Source organism: Crocodylus porosus, unplaced genomic scaffold, assembly GCF_001723895.1.
Source record: "Crocodylus porosus isolate Cpor-Errol unplaced genomic scaffold, CroPor_comp1, whole genome shotgun sequence".
Lineage (NCBI taxonomy): Eukaryota > Metazoa > Chordata > Crocodylia > Crocodylidae > Crocodylus > Crocodylus porosus.
The window spans coordinates 16246534-16261858 of NW_017728932.1; the positions used below are offsets into that span (position 1 = coordinate 16246534).

Genomic DNA, 15325 nt, shown 5'->3' on the forward strand with positions numbered 1-15325 from the left:
TCTTGGAACATATGAATGGGGCTTGGTGTTAACAGCCAGTGAAGGGGTTTCAGACGTGTGGTGATTTTGTATTTTATTTAAAAACTTCTCCATTGCTTGAACTTCAGTATCCTCCCACCGGTATGAGCCACCTGGAGATGCCATTGAGGTGATCACTCCTGCAAGTTCGCCAGCACCTGCACAAGAAAAACTCCAGCCCTATCAACAAGAGGTGCCCAAACCAAACCAGGCAGAGAGTGAGTTGCTTTGTAGCTGTAAAAAAGCTTGTCATGTGCCTAGGGTAGACATTTCCTTTTTATCACTTGCCAGGAAAGCAAATGCATTTTAAGTACATGAGCAGCCTTTTAAGCTATAGCTTAAGGCACGCTTCAGTCTTCAGAAGTTCTCTCTAAAGTACGTGTTGTGAACTGCAGAGAGTGAGAACATCGGCTCAGTGCATCAAAAGTGTAACGATCTTTAGTATTCCCTAGTTATGCACTGATACTCCTATGAGAGAGATTGGGTGTATTATTCCCATTTTGTTTATGGGGAAAATGCAGTAAATAGAATGATTTGACATCCAATGGACAGTTTGAGATGGTTAGGGCGAAAACTCAGAATTTCTGATTTTTAGTCCCAGCCTAAGCTCACTTAACTGTACTGCTCCTCAGTGGAGTACCTTCTGATTAAACACTGTTAAGAAAATGCTTTTATTCAGTTGAAAAATATGCTTTTTAAACTCCCAGTATATTGGCTGTCTAGGAAAACATTTTAAATCTGGCAGACTGTGTGGGGCAAGGCTGTAACACTTTAAGGTTTAAAATCTTGGTGAAAGATGCTAGTGATAGTTTACTGAGAGTTCTAAGCAAATGCGGTGAAATCTAGCTAAACACTAGAACTCAACTTTCTGTTGCTCCTTTGTTTCAGAGGATCCGATACACGAGCAGCAAGGGAGGAAGTGTAAAAAAGCTCTTAATTGTTCTGGTTACATGAAATCTCATGTGGGGAATGTTTCAAATACTCCTTTCTATAAGTACTTGAAGTACTGTATTTTCTTACATACAACATTCTCAAAATATAATACACACCATGAGTTTTGGAAGGCAGAATGAAGAAGGAAGAAATCTCTCCCCATAGTAAGTTAACTGAATACCAGCAGCTAGGGAACCAATTTCCAGCAGCTGTTTTTGGGAAAAGGTGAATGTTGTATTCAAGAAAATACAGGTTTTTGTAAATCTTAAGCTTCAGTAACAAGCCCTATATAACATTAGTGTCTCATTAGACTGGTCTGCTTCTTTTATTTGAAAACTAGATGATCCCAACAGACAGTATGAGGGGTCGATTCATCGGTACAGGGCACAACAAGAATCTCCATCTCCCCAGCAGCCTCCACCACCTTCCTCACAGGCAGAAGGGGTGGCACATGTGCCCAAGACCCATCGTCTGATCACCCTTAATGACCATATCTGTGTAAGTTATTTTGTGTGGGCCTTTTCTGAAATTGGTTAGTGTTTCTGGAACTTAGAAGCGTTACATGTTCTGTTACAATAGTAAGTTATAGTGGATGGGGGTGGAGGAGTGGCGCTGGCATGTTCTGCAAGCACATTATGGGCGTTACAGCTATGTTGGCATATAGCACCAATTTCAGTTCTTTTAAATGCACCCAGGGTTGCCAAACCATTGACTGACCTTTTTCTCCACCCTCAATTAGCAAATTATTACACAAAATTTTGCTCGAAACCAGTCGGCCTCCCAGACCTCCCTGCAGCCTCCCACAAGTACATTCCAGAACTCAGCTCCTGTTGCAAGTCCCACGCCCCTTCGGGCCAAGGCACCCAACCGCTACAGTCCCGAGTTGCAGTCACAGTCTGTCCACTACCAGCGGTCTGCTGCTAGGGTATCTCCTGAGAATCTCTCCGACAAAGGCAGGGGAAGGTAAAATGACTTTCTTTTTCCAGTTTGACTGTAAATCTGTCTATTGCATGGATAAGTAGTTAACCAAAGTTAACTCTGACTTAGGTTCCAGTTATTTGAAGTCAGTATATCCCTTAACCCTTCTTAGCCGTTTTGAGACAACTTGCATTTTACATGATCTTCAACATATTGGAGGCATGCACAGTACATGTCTTACAGTTAAGTGCAGTCTAGCTATTCAGCATAGTTTACAGCCTTTTCCCCATTGTGCTAGATTCCCTTCACATCATCTCCAGTCTTTGGAAAGAGGGAAGGCATTTAAGCACTTGAAGGTCAGCATAGAAATAAATATGTGGATTGTTTTTGAAAGATCCTGAAATATCCCAAAGCCTTTCACAGACCTAAATTCGTCATAGACAATGTAGGATTGATCACTGGTTATTGTAACAAATGAACTGCTTGTGTTCTTGCTTGTAAAGAATATAATCTCTTTGCATTTGTAAATGTAGACCTGGGAAGTCGCCAGAAAGAAGTCATGTCTCTTCAGAGTCCTACGAGCCCATCTCACCCCCTCAGGTCCCAGTTGTGCATGAGAAACAAGACAATGTTCTGCTGCTTTCCCAAAGATCCGAGCCTACTGAACAGAGGTATGTCTAAAACCTGAGCTCCTCGGGGAGGGAGCAAGTGTTCTAGTTCTCTGCCTGGAAACAGCAGCTCTGATTTTCAGAAGGAGAGTAGTGTGTGTGCATGTTCTGTTTGACGAGGGAAGTTGTTGGTTTTCCTGTTGGTAAAAATTTTCATGTTTGGCTTTTAATTTAGGGTAGATGTTTCCAAAAGTTTTCCTAAAAATCCAGTTCTTTTGGAACTGGAGATTGATTTCCCTTTCTTAAATTAGCAGCACTGTTTAGGCCTAGAGTGAAAGTGGATAGGAAACTAGGAATTTGTTTTAATTACAGTAATTCTAGAGGCAACATGGTGGAATAGCTAGGGCGTTGTTTTCTGATAGGAGACCTTAGTTCAATTCCTGAGTAATCTCTCCATCCATCAACTTCCTTGTGTATATTAAAGGAAGGTTGACACCTATCAGTAGCGCAAACTACTTAAACATCTGAAAATTAAATGCACTTGGCAAGTTGCTGGTTTGGCAGGTGCTTGGGCAAACCCCAGTGTGTCTAAGAAGTTGGAGACTGTAGCTGAGTGTCTAGAACTGAGGTACGGGAGCAAATGTGTATTAAAATATGTTGGACCTAGCCCCCTGGTACAGACTCAGATTGTAACATTTAAAACTGCTGAGAAGAGTAATACATGTTGAGTTCCTTCTTGACACCTGTTGGTCTCAACAGGACTGACTCTCGCTCTCCTGGGAGTATAAGCTACTTGCCTTCGTTTTTCACCAAGCTTGAAAGCACATCACCAATGGTGAAGTCCAAGAAGCAGGAGATATTTCGTAAGTTGAACTCCTCTGGTGGAGGTGACTCTGACATGGGTAAGTGAGTTGGGGACTTCTCCTTTACATTGTATTTTCCAACATAAGTCACCCCTGAACTGCAGTCCTAAAAAATCTAGCCAGTTTTTGGTTAAACAATACTAGAAATAAAAGTATAGATAAAAAACACAACTAAAATCTGACCGTTTTGCTCTATTTACTTTTGTAGTTGAGAGGGAGGAATCTTGCTTCTGTAAACCAAGGACAAGTATTTAAGCGTGGAACTACCAAATGTTTGTTGAAAACTTGGCACTTCTATCTCATGGGATTTACTTGGTTTTCCAGTTTGATACCCACTATATGTAAAAACATGCTTGTCCACAGTTTTGGTATTGTGTTCCTTGGAGGCTTCTCATTTTTGTGTTCTAAAAACTGCTCTAGTTGTTGGCCACCGCTGTTCAGGGTGTCATGATGGCAGCCTTTAGCCCTTGAATATGCAACTAGTTTGGGCTGAAGAATCCGATGTAGTGCAGCATACCACCAGTCCTTGTTGTAACAGATTTACTTAGCCTTAGTCAACACACATGGCCTTTCAAAGTTGGATTGAAGGGAATTTAATTGACTCCTAACCCTTGAATGCTACGGTCAGAGCCCATCTCTTGTGATGAGCAGGAAGGTAGTGTTTCTTCCACAGAAGTACATGACTGCTCTGGAAAGTCTTTTAAATGTTGCTCTGTTATAGCTGACAGAATGGGGCCTGTCTTGTAAAAAGTCTTTCACTTATAAGTGAGTTCAGTGGGTGTGTTTTAGTACCAATGTTAAACCCATGTTGTCTCATTCAATGAGAAGAGAAACTAGGGTATGTAATAAGGGTGGTAAATGTCCTTTTTATTTCTAATGGCCCCATTAGGGTATGCGGCCTATTTTTGTTCTGCTACACTAAAGTTTTGGCTTAACTCACATCTACAATTCTAGTAAGCGAATGTAGTATATGCCACTGACTTTGTTTGACATTTGCGGCGTGTCACTTTTGAGTCAGTCTGCATTTTTGTATTGTTACAGATGTCCCTATCACATTTATCATGTAGGTCTACTGACCTGATTTTTTTTTTTTCCCCCTACTTACTCCAGCGTATCTGTGAACAGTGTTAAGTAAATACAGATGTAATATCAAAGCTGTAAAACACACAAAAATAGGTATATTCAGGTCAAAAAATATATGCCATTTTCAAGTGCAGTGTGAAATATGTGAAACATGGAAAAGCCATCGGTCCATCTAGTCCCTGGAAGACCATTAAAGGAAAGCAGACTGCCGGTGATTGTTTTATAACCAGACAGTAAAGCTAAACCTTTTACACATGGATTGACTCTTCCGAGCAATAGCACCTCTCTAGTCCTGAGAACCTCCAGTGGTGAAGTGAAAACAGATAAAGGGGACGAATAATCAGAAGCCTGTTTAATTACACTCTGTGCATAAAATGTGCAACAGGCACCAGTACTGCAAAACTAACTTCACCACTCTGCTTTAATTACAGCAGCTGCTCAGCCAGGAACTGAAATATTCAATTTGCCAGCAGTCACTACCTCAGGTAAGTCTTTCAGAGAAACATCAGTGGCATAATAATTTATGGAGAGTGTAAAAATGGCATAATGCCTTTTTTATGGGTGCGCTGGGAGGCTGAGAAATGATGGGAAAATGTAGCATTGAATCAGTGAAGTTCTAACTGGGAAAAATCCTGTTTCAGTACATTAGGGGAAAGAAAAATGATTGTAAAGGGAATTTAAGCAAATGTCTCAACTGGAGTTTAGGCAGGAATGCTATTTTATTTTTACTGTAGCTTTACTTTTTGCACAGATGCAAAAACCATGCTAGCACTTTTTCTTTGGCATCTCATTTAACTGGGATTATAAATACTCACAAAATCCCAACATTTTATAGTTTAAAAAAGGTTATGATGCCTGGTCATAATGTAAGTGTGATTGTTAGAAAGGAAGACATTGAATCATGAATGAGGTGCTTGCTGCATTTATAGCAAGTGCTCTGATAACTCCCCATCCAAGACAGACCTGGTTTAACGTGTAATTCATATTAAGATTGTTGCCTCTAAGTTAAGGTAGAGAAAGGTGGTAAAGGTTAAATGTTTGCCTTTAAATTTAATATTTTAATTCACAAAATGAAATTCCAACACAGCTTGGGATGTTTCATGAGAGAAGTGCTTCTTGCTGGGTCTCCTCCCATATAACCGAAAGATCTTAATTGCTGCAAATTTTTTAATAATATTCTGTCCAAATTGGCATATTTAACTTCCTCTGCTCTTTGTTTTCAATACACATGTAAGTAGATGTTGTCCGCTGACATTTAGTGGCATAACTGACCTGGCTCTTTTAACATGTGCTGGCATGTCTAACTCCTAGCTGTTGTGAGCTGCTTGGAGCATGTAGCTTTGCATAAATTGCTCACCTTTGTTTTTTCCATCTCTCTCTTCCTCTGTCTCTCTCTCAAATCTTCTCCCACGTCCCTTTGTAAATCTTTTGAGGTGTATTTTGTCCTTCCCCTCCCACCCGTCCCCATATGTTTTCTTCCTCCTCCTAGGTGCGGTCAGTTCTAGGGGTCATTCCTTTGCAGATCCTGCCAGTAATCTGGGTCTGGAAGACATTATTAGGAAGGCATTGATGGGAAACTTTGATGACAAAGGGGAGGATCATGGAGTTGTAATGTCACAACCTATAGGGGTAGCACCTGGCAGTTCCAACCCTGCAGTATCAGCAAACAGTGAGACCCGTAGAGAAGAAGCTAATCCATCGCCCAATTCAGGTGAGATTTTACAGCTCCGTCAAATTGTAGGGCCTGGAGACAGTAACTGTGGGGTGGAACAGAAGGATTGAAGTGAACTTGAAGCAACAAAAACACGAATCCGTGCCTGCTGGCAGTGCTGCAGAGATAGTGTTCCTGCCCTCTGGGCGAGGACACCAGTGTCAAGGCTCTTCCCATTCACAAAGCAGATTCACCAACTCCAGAAAGAGTGTTTTCCAGTACTCCTTTGGGAGCACAGCTGCTGTGACGAGCAGAGGGGATGAGGGGGCATGTGCTGCACCTTCAGCATTGCAGTACAGAAGATGCACACCTGGAGCAGCATGTGTGGTAACCAGGGAGCACTGGATGAAATTAGGCAGCCTCTGAAAGAACCTTGGTTTTGTGGCCATCTCAGCTGAAATGGCCCCCTCGATGATGCGAGTCAGGATTTAGTAGCAATGGGGCATAGGCAGCAAATAGGAGCATCAGCCTGCAGCTCCTGACCAGATTGGTTTGTTCTAGCGAAACCCTCTAGACAGATTAGTCTCCTAGATGTCAGCTTATAAAAACCTGCTGAGTTTAAAATGCAGTACGCCTTTTTTGAAGAAAATCAATAAATAACTTTTTTTGGTGTGTGGCTTCTATTTCCAGGAGTGGGAGTCAGCAAGCAGAAGTTAATCGGCAAGTCCAGTAGCAGGAAGTCTAAATCTCCTATTCCTGGGCAGGGATATTTAGGAACTGAGAGACCTTCCTCTGTCTCATCTGTACATTCAGAAGGAGATTACCATAGACAAACTCCAGTGTGGGCCTGGGAGGACAGGCCTTCATCAACAGGTGAGAAACAGTGCCAGAAACACTAAAAATAACAACTAGAAGGGCAGTTCTATTGGGAAGTTAGACACAGCTAAACACGCGTTCAGTGTGTGGGCTCAAACAATCGCAGCATCCAAGGTCAAGCAGGGAACTTTATGAATTGGATGCTGGCAGAGAAACAAATGGTCTCAGTAGGAGGCAAGAGCATTTCCAAAAGAGACCACTGCCAGAGGTCAGTCAGGCTGTAATGAGTTTAATTTGCTTTCCCCAAAGTGATTCCTATTCTCTACCAGTGGCTGAGCCACCTCCAGAGATGTGAAATTATTTAACTTTGAGAACTGAAATCAAGTAATTTCTATCTAACCCCCAAGATCAGACCTCCATTGACTGGAACAGTGAGGGGTATAAGCATAGCCGGCTGCTGAAAAACATTTTTTTTTTTTCCTTCTTCCAAACCACTTTTAGTCCCTGAAACTTAAGTCCACTGTATTGTATCAGGCGCCTTGTGCCAAAGAAATGTGGTAATTTGCTTCCTGTGGTGCTCTGAATTAAAGCTATGAAAATTAGCCAAGTTCTGCATACCTTCAAGTTAAATAAGTTGCCCATCATCCCGGCTGTAATAGTCATGGGGATTTGAGGAAATTAACTTATTTTTCCTTTCTCGTGGGTGGCCGTTGTTTAAAACAAGCAGGTGCTGACTTTTCTGTCAGTGAGGGAGAAGCTGGTTGGAACGTCGTGCTTTTTTTGACCTGCGTGAACTTTTCTTTGACTTAGGATCCACGCAGTTCCCTTACAACCCCCTGACGATGCGGATGCTCAGCAGTACACCGCCAACATCCATCGCATGTGCTCCACCATCCATAAGCCAAGCAACCACTCACCAACAGAACAGGATCTGGGAGCGAGAGCCTGCCCCACTGCTTTCAGCACAATACGAGACTCTGTCTGACAGCGACGACTGAACTATGCAGAGGTGGTTTTTCTTCTTTTCTTCTTTTTTTTAAATTTGCGGGTCAAAGGAAATCTTCTTTTTGACTTGTGCCCAAAGAGACTTTCCAAGAGAGCAAGGGCCATATGAGATGGAGAAGCAACGGAAACTTTTATTTGGAGAGTCGATTTGAAAGATGCCTTCTGCACAGCCCATGTAGAGGATTGTGATTGAGGAAGGTTGACGTACTAAAGATAAATATGTAAAGAGTTTTTAAAAATATGGACTATTCCTGTTCTACATCTGTTTGTAAAGAAAACCATGTCCTTAAATCATTCTTCTGTAAATAGAGAGTACTTTTTGCAGTGGTTTTCCCCTTGCTGTAGTATCTGGTGTACTTATGTTCAAATCAATGCATAAACTTTGGGGGTCATTTTGTAATTTTTTTTTAAACATCTTCTCAAGTGTAGAATACTCCTCATAACCCAAGCCTGCCTACAGCAGCAGCATTGCCCTCTAATGCTGTGCTGCCTCCCACAGGCCTTGTGCTTTGATCTAATTTCTCCTTAGACACATTTTCTCAGTGGTGTTCAAGCGCTTGTGAAAATGTTTTTTTGTTTTTAAGACTGCCCCCTTAATGAACTCTGTACATTAACATCGTCTGGTCCACTGGAGGAAGATGATATATTTCTCTTTGATTTTTAAATTTCTGCCACATTGTAAATTTTCAGTGCGGTCAGTTTTATTTAGCAACACTGCAGAACTATTATTGCATGGGTATGTTTATGGTTCAGTTTAAAAGGAAAAAACCCCGAAGCAGCTTCTGGGAGCATACCTCACTGTTTGTTCTCCACACTGGTGACCGAGTGGCGTTCTAGGGGACTCTTTCCGCGTTTCCTGGCTTCTGCATTGTATGCAACCCGAAGAGGCTACTGTTTGAAACAAATCTCACTGCCATGCGCAACCGCAGCAAACCGCTGGTCTGAACAAAGGCTCTGGGTGATTAATTGGTTTGTCAAAAGAAGCGGAGCAACAGCCAGCTCTGGTTTAAAGAAACGACAAACTGCTGTTGAGCTTTGAGTAAACCAAAAGGTACAAGTTGACTTTTTGGTTTTGATCTGCAGCCAGTTTGAACTAGATACTGTGATTCCCCCTTACTTCACTCTAATTGCAAACCCTTTTATTTTAAAGTGCATATCCGGGCTTTAAACCCCAGTTCCAGAAGGGAGAGGTCGTCCGTGGAAACCCAGTCTTGCATGAGCTAGCCCCTAGAATGGGTGGGCAAAATGTGGCCCATGGGCCAGATGTGGCCTGCAAGGCCATTCTGTCCGGCCTGTGGGGCCTCTAAAAATTTAGAAAATTAATATTTATCTACCCCTGGCTGCCTGTCATGTGGCCCTCAATGGCTTGCCAAAACTCAGTAAGCGACCCTCTGCCCGAAATAATTGCCCACCCCTGCCGTAGAATGTGCAGTAAGTTCTAGAGAAATCGCCTCTTAAAAAAATCATGGTACTAGAAGAGGGGCTCTGTAATCACTCATCTGCCAGTTCCTGCTGCAATGAGCAGGCTCTATTTCCTGTAGTTCATGTGCATCTGACTGGTGCTGCCTCAGCTGGTTGGATTCTCAGCCTTTTTACTTGGCTGCTATGAGGTAAAAGGAAATTTGTGCTGGTTAGCGGAGGACGCTATTTAATTCAGGGAAAAATGTCTCTCCAGTATCAGATTAAACAACGTCCATCCCCTTTAGAAGCTAGACTGTTCTGAAGGGCCTTAGCAGAGAGCTGTCAGATGCCATGCTTCAGTGATTTACCTGTCAAAAAACTTAAACTTGACTTGCCCTATTTGCCATTCTTGCATCTGGAAGGTACAAAAGGTGGTGGTCTGTAACTCAGCGTCCATGCACGCTCCACATTTTATGGAAGAGCTTGGAGGTCTATGTTACAGACCAGAAGCAGCACTGAATTAGTATAGGATATTTTAAGTCATGTAAACGTCGAGCAATCCATTTCCCCCAGTTCCAGGAAGGAGAAAGAAAAGATGTTTTTTAACCCTTCTCTTTGGGCCCTTGATGATATGCTGAAGGTATTACAGGATTGCCTTGAGGCTGTCTTTGCATCTTGTATCCTGCAGTTAGTTTGGGTGCATTAACATCTCCTCTAAGTGTCTTCACAGTTTGAAAAGAACTAAACAATTCTGGCTTCTAGGACTAAAGCATCCATTGGGTTATTTGTGTGTGCAGACCTGTGCCCTGACTTTTTAATTCTCCCTTTATTTTTCCCCAGCAGCGTGTGCTGGAAAATAAGTCCATCTATCCTTAGCACACAGTTAGTGTTGGGAAAGTAGAGAACTCCGTCCCATTCTAAAATTCACCTGCTTAAGTGATCGAGCTCAGCATGAAATAGAGGTTTGTACACCATAAGCCTCATGTTAACTGCACAGTAAAGAACAGAGGATACATGTGGCATAACTTTCAAGGAAGTCTGTACTGTCGCCTTATAGCTGCTGTAAGGTGGCCTAGCTGTGGAGTATTATTGGATTCCCGTGAGACAGGTTTTGTAGCATTTGCACATTAAATGTAATTCTCATCATTTTCACCAGGCATGGTTCCCTTGCCCTTAACTTTGTTGCCGATGCCCAGAGCCTAAACGCAGGTTCATTACAATTGTAGTAGCCTCTCACTAATCAAATGACATCTGCCCCATTTCAAAACGAGGCTACGGTAAATCATCGTTTACAAGGAGCAAATTATGACAACTTTTTAACTGTGTTCTGATCAGCGCTTTCACAACTTTTTAATCTTGGTATGTTTGGTGATTCTGATACGAAAACATTCAAGACTTGAAAAACCCATGTGTCATGATAAAATTTAATACTTTTTTCACACAATGTCTTCAGTAGACAGTGACTTCTGGATTCAGACCAATCAATAAAGGGGATCAGTTCTCCACTTGCTTTGCCTGTCTCTCCCTCTCATTTACAGCCTCTAGCCAAGCTGAGAATAGTAGGCACAAGCTTGTACAGCAGTGATGGAAGCAGCCTCACAGAGCTCTGAGCTCCCTCCACCCTTATGCCGTGGTAAGCGTTAAAGTACAGCAGTGTGACACTTTGACATGGGAGCAGTTAGACATGTGCATTGGGCACCTGTAAGATGCTTCATCCTCCAGTAAGTGTGGTAGGAAATGCACAGGCTTTCAGTTCCTTGCAACTGTCAGGGCTCTTCAGTGAACATTCACACTGAAGAAATGCAGGGCACACTAATATAGAGGACCAGGGCTGAATTCATAATTGCTCTGCTGTACAACTAAACAGAGCTGTGATCACTAGCAAAGAACAGCTTCTTAACTAGTTGCTGCCTCAGCATCTTAGCAGTCACCAAAATACCAGCGCTAGCTCTGTGATAAAGTAGACTTGTGATAAAGTAACGGTTGCCCACACACCTCCCGTGCTCTTTGCCTGCTGGGGTAGAACGCGAAGTAGCCGCTTTCTGTTCAGGCTCGGAAAGCACTTACGATTTTTCTTTTGCAACAGGAAGTTGCTGCAGTTAGTTCTGTGGCTCTGTTAGTGCAGTATGAGCAGAGCCGACAGGAAGCATGGACTGACCTAGACGTTCCTCCCAAGCCCCCAGGCTGTGACCCAGCTTGGAAGCAGAATGTGTTTTCCCCCAGGGAGGCTAATCTTTCTTTTTTGGATGCCTTTAAGCACAAGAATACAAATGTCAAAGGCTGAGATGTATACTAAATGACCTCAGGCCAGGCAAAGTACAGGAGAGAACTCACTTGGACATCTATAAGTTAATGCTTTATTTGGGGCCAGACAAAAGAAGGCCACAGCAACACCTCCCATGCTCCCCAGCTCACTCAGCGCTGAGCCCGTAATTTGTCCTTTTAGTTCCCCCGAGATCCCAACATGCCCATGCTGTGCGCAAGCCACCTCCTGGCCCCTGTGATGCTTCAAGCTACCTCTGTACATTGCCACCTATGGGGTTTGTGCCTTTCTCCATGTGGCCAGCTTGGCCAGCTCCTTCTGGATGTGCTGGACAGACGCATCATCTCCCTTCTGTTGTGCCTGCTTCAGGGCTGCTTCATATACATGTTTTGCTTGCAGAAAGTCTTCTGCATTTAAGGAGGGGAAAGGAAACTCACCGTGAGCCTCTCTCTCCACTCTTGGATTCTACTTTGTGGATTATAAGCCAGAGGGGGTCAGTGTTTAGCTCTTGGTAGAAAGGGATTATCTGGAAAGAGTTGGCACCCAGAGCCCTGCCCCACTATCTCCCAGCCCAGAGAGTGGTTTAATGTAACATACACCACGTGGTGTGGCCATAAAGCAGATCACAGCTCCTGCACTGCCTCCCTGCATGTTGCTGTTCTGACCTATCTCCCCAACCCCACTCAAGTCTTCCTTGCCTGCTACTGTGTAGGCACAGGCCTTGTGCCCCCACACACAGGAACAGCTGGCTGTGCGGGCAGTCCTTACCTTTATGCATCAGAATTCCAGCCAGGTTGTTCAGCACCACATGCTCCTCGGGATGCTTCGTCTGTTTTGCCAACTCCGCTGCCCTTTTCGCATAGGTGTATGCTTCATTGTAGCGTCCCTGCGCATCCAGCACGGTCGCCAAGTCGCTCATCAGGACCACCGTCTGCACCAAGACAGCAAGGAAAGCATTAGTGCAGGGGTTAGAGAACAGTGGCATGGAGCATTTGCCCTCGTGGCAAGAGTGACAGACTCTTCTGCAAGATGACAGCAGTGCCGGCTCGCCCACAAGGACCATTTTCATGCTCAGTCTTCCGCTGCCTGAGCACAGAGCCTGATCCTGGATACTGGCCCCAAGGGGAGCAAGCCCAGCTCCAAGGCAATCCTGTTGTGAGCACACATCCCTTGAACACACCCACTAGGCCCAGCTCACCTGCGGATGGGTCTCTCCCTGGATGTCCTTGGAGATCTGCAGGGCTCTCTCATACATTATTTGGGCCACGGTTGGCTGGTTGCGAGCGACGAGGTAACGGCCGTAGGAGTCCAGGCTCAATCCGAGCAGGAGGTGAGTGTTGGCTCTTTCCCCTGCTGCAAGCAGAACAGAGAAGATGGGTTGAGGTATTGCCCTTTGCTCCCGAGGAACTACTGAGTACAAGACTGTCAGCCAAGAGTGGGAGAGGGTCAGCACTAAGGCAGGCAGTGGCTGGAAGTCACTGGGCAGGGAAGCACATGGCAGGCAGTGCCGCATTGGCCACAGAGAGCACTTAGGAGCTGCCTACCAGGGAGGATGTTTTCAGGCAAGTCCTTCTGCGCGGCTATTTTCTCCTCCAGGGTCAGGATGCAGAACTTGTAGCCTGCGAGAGCCTGCTGGTCTCTGCGTAGCAGTGGGGGAAAGTCAGCCATTGGCAAAGCAAGTCCACCCCCCACTCAGAGCAGGCTGAGTGCAGCACATGCAGGACATCCCGATCTCATCCTTGCCCCCACTGAGACCCTAGGAAGGTGCCATAGTTCTGGGCAAACAGCACCTGCTCCCAGCCTCAGCCCCTAACACCATGGACCAGTTCTGGATCAGCTCAGCTAATTGGTGAAGGGCTCCAGGATCCCTGGAGATAGTGTTGCAGGGCAGGTGTGCTCTACTGCTTAGCTCCAATACTAAATGCTAAAACCCAAGTCCATTTAGCCTGTGCACATTCAGCACGCTAGTCTCTGAGGCCACCTTCTGCAGGGACTCATCCTCAGATGACTGCAGTTGGGACTGACCTGCTGCCCAGGCCAAGCAGCCAGAGGCCTGCTCTCTTGAGACTGAGGCCATCATGGACTCTGAAGCCAGAGTTGAAGCTGTCCCCTGAGCTGTGCCAGCAGGACCCTCCTTCCTGGAGACAAGACTCTCCCTTGACCCAAACCATCACGGAAGCCTTGGAGCTCTTGAATAGGGTAGGCTGCAGCTTGGGACGGATACTCACTGGTTCTGAGCAGCATAGATACTGGCCAGCTTGAGGGACATCTCGATGATCGCGTTGTCATCCTGCCAGGGGAGAAGCCAGAGGCGCATGGACACAGCAGCCAGAGCATTCAGGATCACGCCTATAGGGTGTAGGCCAAGGTAGTGTCCTGCATGAGGCAGGGGCACTGCTTCCGGCAGTGGACACTGCTAGAGCTGTGGTAGAGGTAGCTGTGGCCCCGGCACAGGCAGATTCCAGGCTCTACAGGGGAAGGAACCAGTCCACAGACTGTTGAAGAGGTAGGTGGCAGGTTTGTCTGCCCCAAGAGAGGTAGGGACTACTGCAGTGGGGGTAGTGATGGGGGCGGTGGAGATAACCCTATGTGGAGCAGGAAACCGTGCGGCCGACGGCAGGGGACTCACCGGCTTAGTGTCCCCAGCCAGCAAGAAGCTTATTGCTGCTTTGAAGAGTTTCTCTGCCTGCAATGAGAGCAGGTGCCTGGTGAGGAGCCAGCTCTGGGCTATACCTGGTGGCAAGCACCACCCATACTTCATGGGGGCGGGGAGGGGTTTTGAAATATATTTGATCCCTGCATGGACTCAGTTAGCACTCCTGGGCACTGGAGTAGCAAAGCCTGCACCAGGGCCCCCGCACCCGACAAGGCAGGGGAAGAGCTGCGCTAGGAAGACGCTGCTCAAGCGCAGGATGGGGCCCGGCAGCGAACAACCCAGCTTTGCTGCGAGTCCCGGGTGAGGGGAGCAGGGGCCTGGAGGAGATGCAAGACCCCGCTCGCACCCTGTGACCAAAGCTGCCGCCACGCTAGTGCCCCTGGCTCCAGAGCCCCGCTCTGCGTCTCGCTGTGGCGGAACAACTCAGCGTCACCGAGCTGCGCCCCGGCATGGGAGGACACGACACGGGGCTCGCGCCCCGGAGGGCTTCACTCACACTGTCCAGCTGCCCTCGCAGGAGCGCCAGGTTCGCCATCTAGGAGAGAGGCAGACAGGCGCTGAGAGCTGCCCAACGCAGCAGGCGCCTGGCAGCGAGTCGGGCCGACGCAGCCGTCCCGCGAGCCAGCCCAGAGGGGGCAGGGCAGGCGGGGGGTTACCATGGTGTAGGTGTAGACGATGCCCTGCCTGTGCTGCGACCGCTGGGCCAGGTGGGCGGCTTGGTGCAGAAGCCTCTCCGCCTCCTCCAGCTCGCCTGTCACGATGCTGAGCTGCAAAGGGAGACCACGACCAAGGGGAGCTCGGCCTGCCGCGGCAGCCTGGTCCCCGCCGGGAGCCCCGAGCCCCCGAGGGGGCGGAGGCAGTTGGCTCCTGCCCCAGCTGCCCACCTTGGCTTTCTTCAGCAGGGTTATAATGGCGTCGTCGGGGTCCGCGCGCGCCTCGCCGGCCTCGGCGGCGTGGCTGGAGAACATGGAGAAAGCTGCAGGGAGATGCAGAGCTGGAGCCGGAGCCGGAGCCGGAGCGGGCCAGGGCCCCACACCCCGCAACACCGGTGATCCCCCAATACACCGGGCAGGACCCGTCCCCTGACCTCCCCGTCACCCCACCCCGCTC

General features: G+C 46.6%; 2 protein-coding genes across 5 annotated transcripts in view; one reads left to right on the forward strand and one right to left on the reverse strand.

Moving 5' to 3' along the window:
* Window positions 1-9011, forward strand: part of NCOR1 (nuclear receptor corepressor 1) — a 98909-nt gene extending 89898 nt beyond the window's left edge. For all 4 annotated transcript variants that reach the window (XM_019545761.1, XM_019545762.1, XM_019545763.1 and 1 more), the window contains 9 exons: window positions 108-236; window positions 1292-1449; window positions 1691-1914; window positions 2403-2540; window positions 3237-3379; window positions 4855-4908; window positions 5913-6134; window positions 6765-6947; window positions 7701-9011. In XM_019545761.1, coding sequence (XP_019401306.1) covers window positions 108-236; window positions 1292-1449; window positions 1691-1914; window positions 2403-2540; window positions 3237-3379; window positions 4855-4908; window positions 5913-6134; window positions 6765-6947; window positions 7701-7888 — 1439 coding nt within the window. In that variant the 3' untranslated portion in view covers window positions 7889-9011. The remainder of the gene's footprint in view (window positions 1-107; window positions 237-1291; window positions 1450-1690; window positions 1915-2402; window positions 2541-3236; window positions 3380-4854; window positions 4909-5912; window positions 6135-6764; window positions 6948-7700) is intronic.
* Window positions 9012-11630: 2619 nt separating this feature from the next.
* On the reverse strand, window positions 11631-15198 carry TTC19 (tetratricopeptide repeat domain 19). The gene is made up of 9 exons (XM_019545765.1): window positions 15100-15198; window positions 14872-14982; window positions 14712-14750; window positions 14189-14245; window positions 13788-13849; window positions 13104-13198; window positions 12758-12912; window positions 12328-12490; window positions 11631-11966 (listed from the first exon to the last, which is right to left on the reverse strand). Exons 1-9 carry the CDS (start codon window positions 15181-15183, stop codon window positions 11830-11832), a joined length of 903 nt encoding a protein of 300 aa, XP_019401310.1. The 5' UTR covers window positions 15184-15198; the 3' UTR covers window positions 11631-11829.
* Window positions 15199-15325: the final 127 nt, after the last annotated feature.